The sequence below is a fragment of the Chaetodon auriga genome, chromosome 20 (genome assembly GCF_051107435.1).
Source record: "Chaetodon auriga isolate fChaAug3 chromosome 20, fChaAug3.hap1, whole genome shotgun sequence".
Classification (NCBI taxonomy): domain Eukaryota; kingdom Metazoa; phylum Chordata; class Actinopteri; order Chaetodontiformes; family Chaetodontidae; genus Chaetodon; species Chaetodon auriga.
In genome coordinates, this window is record NC_135093.1 from 13,026,766 (window position 1) to 13,038,694 (window position 11,929).

The window sequence follows — 11,929 nt, forward strand, 5'->3', positions numbered from 1 at the left end:
ATGAGTGTTGGAACATAAAAGGGTGGGTTTATATTGAACACATATGTGTTGGTTTTCAACAGCCAAACCTCTGGTCCATGTCTCTTTGTTTGTTGTGAGTGTGCTCAGATTGGCAGATGGTTCGGATTTGATTGGTGGTGAAACTGCTGTAACGGTAATAAACTCATGAGGTTGTAAATATTAAAGCGGTTTTCTGATTCTGAAGCAGGAGATAGCAATTGTGGACACTTTTTAATTGTACAATAATTTACATAAGAAAGACTATTTAGTTGCTAAAATTGAAATTGAAAAGCAGAAAAACAACACTATCCAATGTAGCACTAGAGGCTCTAGGCTCTTATTTGGAGGGATTTGTGCTAAAGCGTGTGAAAATCATTGAGGCCATGCACGCCGTGTGTGTGTGCAGCCTCCTCTCAAGGCAGTGTGTGAATCCACTCCTTCCCTCTCTACTGTGTGTGTGTGAATACAGAGGCAAACCCTTTGTTTGCTACGACAAGTGGAGCTGTGCTCTACAGACCTGCACATTTTCCACTCAATTGAATGGCCCTCTCAGATCATTAAATGTCCATTCATTAGCAAGGGACACTGGCAGGGACTCCACAGTAAGGCAAACACACAGGGGCCTGTCTGGGGGCACTGTCCCTCACACTGTGGTCTGCGACACTGTGGGTGGTAGTCATCTTCAAGTATAGCACCTGAGATAACCATTGTCACAATGAAAAAGTGCTCAAAAATAGCTGTGCATGCACAATCCAAGCTTTCATTTCATTAACAGGTTAATGTAAATTTATAAAGGATTTCTACTGAGAGACATGCTAGGCCAGTGGTTCCCAACTTTTTTGTCAGACATACCCCCCACAGCCTTGTCAGATGACTTCAAGTACCCCTTCATCAGCGCTGCTAACAGTTTATCCATTCATTTCAGCTATTTCAAACATTTATCCATTCGTTTAAGCTCACTACTTTATGTATTCCCTTTAACCAGTCACTTTAACTCTTTAACCATTACTTTGCTTACTTTAACACTTTGTCCATTTTAGCAATCATTAACTATTTCAACTGTGTTTTCGCCATTTTTCGTCCATTATTTGGCATTTCAGCTGTTTATTCATTACTTTTGGCTGCTTATTTGAACTGTTATCCATTATGCTACTTTATGCTAACTATTTTAAGTCTGCATGCATGAGACTACTTTAAGTTAACAACTGTAGCTAAATATTTCAACAGTTTATCCATTGCTTTTAACTATTTCAACCATATCCATCGCTTTAAGCTAACCCAACTATTTTACTATGTTTACACACTTTCGCTAACTCTTAATCTATTAGTGATTTGAATCATTTATCCATCACTTTTAGCAAACTTACATCTTTGCTAACTAGGTTTCATTTGCTCTCAACACCTGGCGAACTCATCTTACAGCTTGCTCACTATGTGGGTATATTTTTTTTATTAAAACTGTAGCCTCTATTGTTTCCAGTTACTCCACAGTCAGTAAAAGCATGCCCTGAGGTACAAGTAGGCCTATTGGGAAATCACTGCTCTAGTCACTGGTGTATATCCCTTATTTCCTGGGCTAGGCTTCATGTCCTCAGCACTTACCTGAGGACAAATTCTGTACAGGAGATAGGGTGCATGGAGGTGGGGGTGGGGGTGGGGGGGCAAACATTAATGCAGAAACTTACTCATGGTCAGGTGGATTGGAGTGGTCATAGGCTGACGCACTTTGTTTCGACCTGACTTAACAAGCTGACTGACTCACTCTGCCACATTTGCTTTAAAGGGTATGACTGCAAGTTTATAAGAAGGAGATGAGAGACCATCGTGGAGTTTTTGTGTAAGCTGAGGAGGGAAAGGGGGCAGAACAGAAACTCCCAAAATCTGTCGTGCTCAGGCATGCCTAGAAAAATGACAGCTCTCTTGTTAACAAGCCCACCAAATAACTAGGTGGATGTCTTACACAAGACTTTTCTGTTATTTTCCTGCCTACAAAAGATTTCCGTCAAAGGCATTTGAGTTCATTTCAATTGGGTTCTGGGTGTCAGAACTTTTATATGTGCCATAAATTCAAATGGCAATTGAAACCATTAGAATTTAATATTTTTTTAATAGTCCATCTTTTACATGAAGTTTAAATAATGGCTTTTGCATTGGGATCTTCAGACAGAGCTTCCATGGAAATACAGATGTTTATGCATTTAAGATGCACGCAATGGAAATCACAAAAACATCATCTATCAAACTCAACTTTGGAAGACACTCTTTTTACATTTGGCTCTCTATACGCAAAGTAGATGTTAAAGCGTCTTGACACCTATTGGGACCACTGCTGCTAAAAACACTGGGAAATTTGATTGTGTTCAGATGAAAACTGGTGTCATCATGCCTGCAGATTTAGGGGAGATAATCAGCAGATAGAAGAGAGCAGTTTCATCTAGTCCTCCATGCAGTTTAGCCTGAGCCAAAACAAACATGCTTGGATCAGGGTGGAGCTTCCTGCTAGACTCCTGGGAGAGGGCATCTCAACCCAGTCGGCTCAAGGAGAGTGTAGCTGTAACCAAGGCTACATATTCACTCTTCAGTGATAAGCACCAAAAGAGATCGCAACAAAGGGGTGAAGGGTCAAGATGAACTGTGGGATAGTGGGAATCGTGGGAGACTGAGACATTTGCAAATATTATAGTTTAAATGGCCATTAGTGGACATGTGATGCCTGAAATTCTGCTGTAGCAGAAATAGAATTAGATTATACAAGTACACTATCACTCCAATAAGCTTACTATTGCACTGTGCATTCCCTTGGCTTGCAGCCCACTCAGAGAGTGGCCTTAGTGAATACGAAAGTTTGAGTGGAGGGTGAACAAAGAGGTAGTAATCAAAGAAGTCTCTCTCTTTCTTTTGATCACTCCCTGAACAGCTGTTTCTACAGGCCGCTCTCACTCATCCACTCTTGGCAAAGTGGAGCCGGAGAATAGATGCATTCTTGTCAGTGAGGCTGGGGTTGCCAGGACGGGACACTTGTACAGATGCCTGTGTGCATCGTCTGGTGTTTGTGCCAGTTGAGTAGAAAAGATGGAGAGGACTAGCAGGAGGTGAAGGACAAAGTGAGGAGCATCAGAGGGAGGGAAAAATGTTGTACAACTTAAAAAAAAAAAAAGAAAATCACCCAATGGAGGTAAGGATAGGAAAGAAACAGGAAGAGGACTTTTAATGGGGGATGCATCACATGGTCATGCGGACACCTTGTCTTTCTATGTATATAAAGGAAGAGACACACAAACTGGTGGTTGCTATGATTGTCCAGCTCAGTGTGTGTGTGCTCCACTCACAGCCGGGATTGGACCAGACAGCTCAATTAACACAGTGCACTGTTGCAAATGCTGATTGACATGGAATGCTGTCCGGTCAGAGGCCTGTTGTCTCCATACAGGAGGTTGTTTGTTTACACCCCTGAATTCAACAGACTGAATACTTGTTGAAGTATATGTTCTCATCGGGCGGCCTGATTACAATAGCTTCACTTCACTCAGTCATATGGCTGAAATAAATATCACAGAACTAATTAATTTTCTCACATGCATCCATATATGGGAAACAGAGACAAAATCCCAAAGAAAATCATTAAACTGATATTTACTGCAGTGAGATATGTTTCACTCTAACTTATCATGGCCATGTTTGTCCAGTACTTTTTACCTTTTCGCCATTATCCATTACTTTCAGCTAACTATTTCAACTGTTTATCCGTTTCAGCGAACTATTTCAAATGTTTATCAGTTGCTTTTAGCTTTACCTTCATTCCAGTCAGACAACTCATGTTTGAAATGTTTATTAAAACAGCAGAATGCAGTTAGAACTTGGCGCCTAGGCTGCGACCTCATCACTCCCTGCTGATATGTTTACAAGGAGAAATTGGTGAGAGATATGATGTAAATGAATGCATATCCTTATTCTAATTGATTTCAGTGTGAGGCTCAACTTGTTTAAGTAAAAGGACAATGACAGGGGCTGATGCTAAGACCAGAGAAAGAAAACAGGTGATCTCAGAATACTTAAATCGAGCTGACAAACACACAAAATCACAATAAAGATTACCTATATTGTACATTTCACAGTGTGCAAGTGAAGACTCCTGACCGTGACTATGAGAGACAAGTGTCATTAGTGCTCCATTAGAGTCAGCGGATGGCCAATAGCAGTGGAGCCGCTCTGTTTTTCAAATCACAGGAGAATCATTGTGGGTGGAAGCAGACCTGCGGGGGAGCATTTAGCTGTAGGTGTTTTGAGCATGTTTATGTGCATTCGTGCTAGTGTGTGTGTGTGTGTTTGGTGAAAAGGGCATGCCCTTTAACATCTGGCCACATCTGTCTTCCATTAGCTTTTTGACTCCTTTGACAGCTGTGGACCCCTGGGAACACATTACCAAGGCCTTACCTGGTCTCTTTCCTCTGGTGCCCTTAAATGAACAACATGCAGACACACACACACACACACACATACCACCTCTGCACAGTACACTGTCCTGGTGGGAAGCAGCCTGAGAACAGTGAGGCCTCGATTCCATGTAGCTCAGCCAACTTACGACACAGCTGGGAAGCTGTAACGATCATATGTTCCAGAGAAATCCCAGATTAAGTCGGGTATTTTTAGTTAGGAGCGATGGGAGTGCTGAGCTGTTGGCCAGTTTTCAGGGGCAGTCAATTACCGTTGTGTTCTGATGGCTTTGAGTTTCTCTCTGCGCTATTGTGTCAAACATGTGAAGTCAGAGTTTGGATAATGCATCTTGCAGATCATGCACTTAATAGATATCCAGAAACATTTGGAGAAAAGCATTTACTCATCAAAGAGGAGTAGAAGCGAAAACCATCAGGTGATTTTCCCTGTCTGGACAAACAGATCTACATTACACAGATGGCTCAAAGTCCTTGACTCTTTGCCATTTTCTTTTTTTTTTTTATCTCTAATCAGGACTGAAGAAGGAGGGAGAGCGAGAGAGTGGGGAGAGAAAGAGAGAGTTAGCAGTTAATAGACTTCCAGTTCTCCCACTCATGAGAGTGTCCTGACTCCCCAAGCAAGCAGACCATTCAATCAGATCAGCACAAGCTAGCCACTGGCGCTTCATTATCTCAAGGCGCTCCACGCTGCTGCCTTGAAGTTTTCAAAGGGAGATGAAATTGCGTTGATGGCTGCGTGGGCGAAGGAAGCAATGAGGGGAGTTTGTTTTTGTGATGTCAACGTCCCCCTCATAATTAAAGTCTAAACATCCTCTGTAGTGGAGGTGTACACATGTGGGATTATGTGCTCAGTACTGTACTGATGGGGATCCCCCTGACTTGTTTATGTGTGTAGGGGGTTAAATATAACACTCGGTGTTGCTATAGAAGTCCTTATAGTGCAAATGAAGCAGTAGGTAGAAGGTGTTTACATAAGTGTGTGTTTCCCTTTGTTAGTCTTGTGGGTGCATGGCAGTTCTGCATGTTTGTTAATGCTGAGGACAATCAGCTTTCTACACTACCTGTTTTTCTATCTATCTATCTATCTATCTATCTATCTATCTATCTATCTATCTATGCGACATGCACATGTGTTCATGAGCACAAGAAATGAGGGGTACAATATTTATCTTGAGGGCTGCATAATCCTGCGTGTCTGACGGTGAATCAATTCAATCTGGAATGCTGAAGCTGGTATTTCAAAATTGAAAAACCAGAGAAGAGCTGCAAGGAGGGATACAGACAGAGGTACATGATGTACATGAAGTAAAACTTTTTGATCCTATTTTCTGCCATCCTATCGAGGTCCTCAGGGAATTTCTAGATTGTCACGACTGAGCGTCACTACCATTTCTGTCGCTCATTTTGGCCCACAGGGGCTCCCACAGTCACACTGATGACTCTCAGAGAAGATTTGAGAAGTTGGAAATGGGAAGAAAATTACTTAAAAAGGTACTTTTTCTTTTTCTTTCTTTTTTTTTTTTTTTTTTACCTTGACAGCGATCAGAGCAAACCCTAGTTAGCCCATAATGGCCCTAGTTTCTCTGTGCAAGGTCTGAGCTTTTGTCCAGTGTTGGAGCCGAGCCAGCTGTTCCACTTCTACACACTGCGTTAGAAAAGTACAAAACATGTCCCTGAAAGCTGTCTCATGTTACTGTGTTGTGAGGGTTTGATTGGTTGAGTGTAGAGAGTTGGTTTGACCGTGTGCACGATAGATTTTCACCCAATGATAAATTACACATTCTCTGACAGAAAAATGATTCAGAGGAGCAGCTACATCAGACAGTAAACCACCGTGTCTACATGTTTATGCATACAGGTTGTAACTGTGGAGTCTCTTCGGTGTCTGGTGTCTGGAATGACATTTGTGGATCAAAGACAAACACCAAGTTTGCAGATTAGGGGGTCTGGTCTCTGCAATGACATGGAGGCTTTTCACAGGTGTAACCTCATGGCAAACAACTTCACAGTAACAGGAACTGGAAGGAAACAATGAGGCAGCCACTGTAATTCATAGCAATTTCCTAAACTTAGCCTACTTTAGAGTTTATCTACACTGCTAGGTCAAGTCAATATCACATCACACACACTCACACACACACAGAGAGAGAGAGAGAGAGAGAGAGAGAGAGAGAGAGAGAGAGAGAGAGAGAGAGAGAGAGAGAGAGAGAGAGAGAGAGAGAGACTGGTGCTCAGCATGTTTACTGTTTGTTTAAAGAGATGCACGGACATAACGTCAAACACTAATTACACACACAAAACCTCCACAATAAACTGACAATAGAAACTGCTTAAGTTGATTTCTGTTACTTTCCACATTTTATACATTTCACTATATTTTGCAAGTGTATGCACGTGTGTGAGTGATGCCATGTATTACTCAGGTTGTGGGGACATAAATCTGTTTACACAGATTGTGGGAACTCACCTTTCTCATGGTGACAAAATAGAGTCCCCATAGTGTAAATCAAAAAATTATAGGGTGAAGATTTGGGAATGGAATGTAAGTCTAAGTAATGCCCCAAAATATTGATGGAAACGTGTGTGTAAGTGAGATAGAGAGTACATGGCATATGCCAGGACAGTTTTTTTTTTTTTTTTTTTTCAAATTGACAGTGCAACACTGAAATTTAAGACATGTGCACCATCTACTGGACCTTACATGGTACTACAATATCATGATATCTTTCACAGTAACAGCAACTTATTTGCTCCTTGCATTAATGTGAGACTAGCAGAACTGAATATACTTTGGTCAATTATAACTCTGTGACAGGCTTTGTGGCTTTCTAGAAGTAGTTTTAATTTTCTAAATTTCAAATGTAAACAGTGACTATTTCAGAAGATTGAAATGGATGAATTAAGTCTAAGAGAGTGAGAGTGTGTCGTTAATTGCAAGACAAACTCATTTCTGCGGGAATCCACAAGTGAACAGCTGACAACAAATGACTCACAAAGCATATCAGCGTGCTGCAAGGTCTCTTCAAGTACATTAACTGGCATTTTGAAATTCTTAAAAGTACAAGAAGTATTCACCCTCATTATGTATTATGGGGTAAAACTGCACAATTCAATTTTGTGATTTGGTGCCCCCAAATGGCAAGAGAGGAAACTTCACCAATTTCAGTAATCATGTGACTCATAAAAGTCTGGGGTAGCTTTGCACTGCTGGACACTAAATCCATGAGGTGCACATGTGTCTGCTCACTGTCGTTTTATTCTCTTACTTTTCTATTTGCAGTGGATGGAAACATGTGTCCCAAAAAGCAGAATTTAATTTGGGGAAATAGCGGGAACCAGTGGGCTCCTTTTTATAAACAGATTCTGATTTTGGCTTAATAGGCAAAACTGAATGTGTCTGGGTGGCTGTTGTTTCTGCTAGAAATAAGTTTTTTTCCCCTTGAATTTGAGGCATTTGGGTGAACTGCTGCTTTTTAAACTTTATCGCAGTGCTACAGAAATATACCAAAAGAGGGCGGCAGTTCATCACATATGAGAGGCTACAGGGGAAATGTGCGCTATATCAGATGTGTCATTTAAAAACTTGAGATTGTGGTGCGTGAAAAACGCACTGTAGCGATGGAAAATGTTGGCAGCAGTCAGCAAAACACATTCTGTAAAGCTTCAGTCGTGTGAAGCTCCGTTTATCTACTTTTTCAGGCTGCGAAGTGAAGTTCCATGTGTGAAAGAATACAGCAGGGGGCGCTGCGCACCGTTATTTCGTCTAACAGTAAAGCAGCTGCAGTGAATTTTTTTCCAGTTCAAATTACAAGCGAAACAACTTTTTTTTTGTTTGTTTGTTTTGTTTTTCCAAAAAAGCAAAATGTTCCTCATAATAAATGAAAAGATTTTTGCCTTGCATGTTGTTTGTTAGTGCACTTCTTTGCAGTCTTTTTCTGACAGTGATCGAATTTACACTTACATTTACAATTTACACACACACACAAACACAACAGGGACGGTGTGGAGGAATTTACCCGCAGGTAATAGCAGTTGAACAAGTCTTTTACCTATCTCGGCCATCTCTTTCACTTAAAGTTCACTGTCCGACAGCACCTTTGAATGACAATAGCAGACTGTGGGAGGCTGGCTGGCAGCTTTTCAATGGGCTGAATAAAGTGTGATCTCGAGGCACTGTTAAGAAAACATTGCATGAAACACATTAAGGGACGGTCTGGCTGCAGGATTAGGCTTCAGAAAGGCTCTGGGCTTCTATTGTGTTGTAACATCTTGGTGCCAGCCTGTAGGTGCTGCAGTCGTTGAGGAAAAACTGGACCTATAGGTGGATATGGGCAGGCCTGCGGAGCCGCATGTTCACCCAGTGGACAGGTAAACGCAAATCTAAGGAGAGAGAGAGAGAGAGAGAGAGAGAGAGAGAGAGAGAGAGAGAGAGAGAGAGAGAGAACTCAGGACACTGAGCTATGCGTGCATAGGCGCTCTTGGCTGAAGGCTGGGTTTCACCACGACTTCGCCCGGAGCGCAAGAGGGGGGAAAAGAGTGGAGCCAATGAGAAGGCAGCTTCCAGTCCAGCTCTCTATAACTCTGTGTCACAAGAGCTGAGAGATGCCACAACCAAGTTTCTGCAGCTGGGAGAGTCTCAGTGGACTATAGGCTACCCAAAGCTGTGCGTTCAAAGAGCGCGCACACACGCTACTTCTTTTCTTGCGATTATTTTTGTTTTGCGCACTCCACAACAAAAGAATCCACCCGTGGACTTTCTTCACTCTGGAGGGCTGCTTTCACCATGAGCGCCGGACAGACGTATGAGAAGAAGATTGCGTGTATTCTGACCGATCTGCCAGGATCTATGAGTTGCCACCCGAACTCCAAGGACTCTCCTACTCTCCCCGAGTCTTCGGTGACGGACATGGGCTACTACAGCGGACAGACGGCCCACAGCCAGCACGAATATTATCCGGGTCAACCGTACGGACAACCCATGAACTCTTACCATCAGTTTAATGTGAACGGAATGGGAGCCGCTGGAGCGTACGCCACCAAATCTGAATACCCCTACACAAATAGCTACAGACAGTTCGGACATTACAACAGAGATCACCTGCAGGCCTCTCCTCCGAACTCGGGTAAATGTTACCATAATCACCGCTTATTTATCTGGGATCCTATTTATCTCCAGTGTGCGTAACGTTATCCGCGCCCAAATTTAAGTTAATCTTGTAAAAGAGCATTGGTTGCATTTGAAACACGAATCATTCCAGCTAGTTTTTCTATTTTATTTGTCGTCTTTATTTTTGTCCATGAAGCTTGTCGTGTTTTGGACTTTCCTTTAGCGTTTGGGAAAAATGTTGAAATGGGAGACAAAAAAATATGCAGTGTGCCATGCTGCCTTAAGTCTAATGATATTCTTTCTTTACGTCTCATGTCTCCACAATACACATACATACACATAGAGACAGTGTAATCTTCGCTGGCCCGTATATTTGATTTATTATGTATTTGCAGGTTGAAAACTAACATTTTGTCAGTGGTAGACTACTGGCTGCTGTTAATGTCGTGTTTTAACAGCCCGCCTGGGAGCGAGCCAGCCATTAACAGCTGGCCATAAAACAATGATGGTTTGATTAAAGCTAATAATATCCACTCCATCAATTTTAACATGTTACCGATCGCCTGCCAAATTGGAAATTTGACAAGGAAAAAGTTCCTGTCTGAGTGAAGTAGCTTAGATTTTTGGGGTTTTGTGACTCGAGTGTTTTTACAAGTCTTTGACGTTGCCATATTGTAGTGAGGGTTTTTTTTCCACATAACATTTGGAAATATATTTTTTTGTGTTACGCAGACGTATCCTCACAACGTCTCATCTACCTTGTGCTGAATGTTTTTCGCTTCATTGCTGCTCATAGTTTTCCTCATTGGTGTACTTAATCCAATTATTTTGCTGTGATTTTTAGTGAAAGAGGAGCCAGAGCCTGAGGTCCGCATGGTGAACGGAAAACCGAAAAAGATCCGCAAGCCGAGGACGATCTACTCCAGCTACCAGCTCGCTGCGCTGCAGAGGCGCTTCCAGAAGGCGCAGTACCTCGCTCTGCCCGAGAGAGCGGAGCTGGCGGCTCAGCTGGGCCTCACTCAGACACAGGTGAGCTGCCTGACCCGGTGCAACACGTGATAGTTTCGAATTGATTAATACTGTTAGAGTCACGTGAGTGAGGGCTTACCAGCATTGCCAGCAATTCGTTTTGTAATGATACATCGATGCGTAATTACGCACAGGAGACAGTGGATTTCTCTGTCTCTCGGATTGATTAACTTTATTTAGATACAAGCTAAGGAACATAAATGTTGTGTGGTTAGGTTTACATGAAAGGCAATATTTATTTTTTAAAATTAGACATATTTCATTATTCATTATACACACATATATCAGAACTGAATAAGCCTCTTGGATGGTGAAATGTCTTCTAGAACCACAAGCAAGTTCAGTCGCCTTTGGAAAGCACTTAGAAATTATTCAGATTTTATAGCACTTCATGTTTGACTTTTCTGCTGCATCACAATTAATGTTCACACTCTTATTCTCCCAGGTCAAGATCTGGTTCCAGAACCGGAGGTCCAAGTTCAAGAAGCTGTACAAAAACGGCGAGGTTCCCCTGGAGCACAGTCCTAACGCCAGTGACTCCATGGCCTGCAATTCCCCGCCCTCCCCCGCAGTGTGGGAGAACAGCACCCCTCAGAACACCCCGATCAGCAGACCTCAGGTCCCGCAGCCGACGCACAGCTCGTCGCCGCCCTACCTGGAGGATTATAACAACCACTGGTACCAGCAGGGATCACACCTACAGCACCCGGGCACCGTGCACCACCCAGTCCCGCAGCAAAGCGTGGGAGCTGTTTATTAACAATGACTCAAGAGCAGATTTATCTCCTCTTTTTTTTTTTTTTTTCTTTTTTTTTTTTTTTTCTCAAACGAGGTCTGTCCACAATGACTCTGCAGAGCGAAGGTTGAGTGGACCAGGAGCAGGCCTGAAGTGAAACATTACCTTTGGTTTTTGGATGATCAAGAATGTTTCCGAACTGAGTTTTCCATTCACAAAGCACATAAGGGATTTCCGATCACTTGTGGCCGCATATTTAACGGACTTCTGGCGTGGTTCTTTTTTTAAATTATTTATCGCTTCTGTTGTATTTCCTTAAATTCTTTTGTAAATGAATATGCAAAGTTTTTTTTTTTTTTAACAAGTAGCCTAACCACGAACCGAATATTGTCAGAAACTGTGCAGTTGATCCATGCTACATTCAAATCATGCATGTGGGTTTGTAGAGAGCGCGTCAAAAAAGAAAAAAAAACTCAGGTCATATTTATATGGATTTGTACAAAACGTCGAAGGCTGTAAATATGTGTTAATATGCAGAACCACTATGATCATATTTGTTTGAAACGGAACGTCTGCACTGTGGTGCTCCAAAACCATTTTCAT

At 42.2% G+C, this 11,929-nt stretch overlaps 1 protein-coding gene across 1 annotated transcript; it reads left to right on the forward strand.

Annotated features, from left to right (window-relative positions):
* The first annotated feature begins 9,043 nt into the window (after window positions 1-9,043).
* dlx3b (distal-less homeobox 3b) lies at window positions 9,044-11,929 on the forward strand. The gene is made up of 3 exons (XM_076760208.1): window positions 9,044-9,577; window positions 10,406-10,590; window positions 11,036-11,929. Exons 1-3 carry the CDS (start codon window positions 9,238-9,240, stop codon window positions 11,348-11,350), a joined length of 840 nt encoding a protein of 279 aa, XP_076616323.1. The 5' UTR covers window positions 9,044-9,237; the 3' UTR covers window positions 11,351-11,929.

Excerpts from the sequence above, each read along its gene's own strand:
- dlx3b (XM_076760208.1), top strand. The coding sequence starts at position 9,238 with ATGAGCGCCGGACAGACGTATGAGAAGAAGATTGCGTGTATTCTGACC. Across the intron at positions 9,578-10,405 it reads GGCCTCTCCTCCGAACTCGG|TGAAAGAGGAGCCAGAGCCT; the intron begins GTAAATGTTACC and ends TGTGATTTTTAG. Across the intron at positions 10,591-11,035 it reads TGGGCCTCACTCAGACACAG|GTCAAGATCTGGTTCCAGAA; the intron begins GTGAGCTGCCTG and ends TTATTCTCCCAG.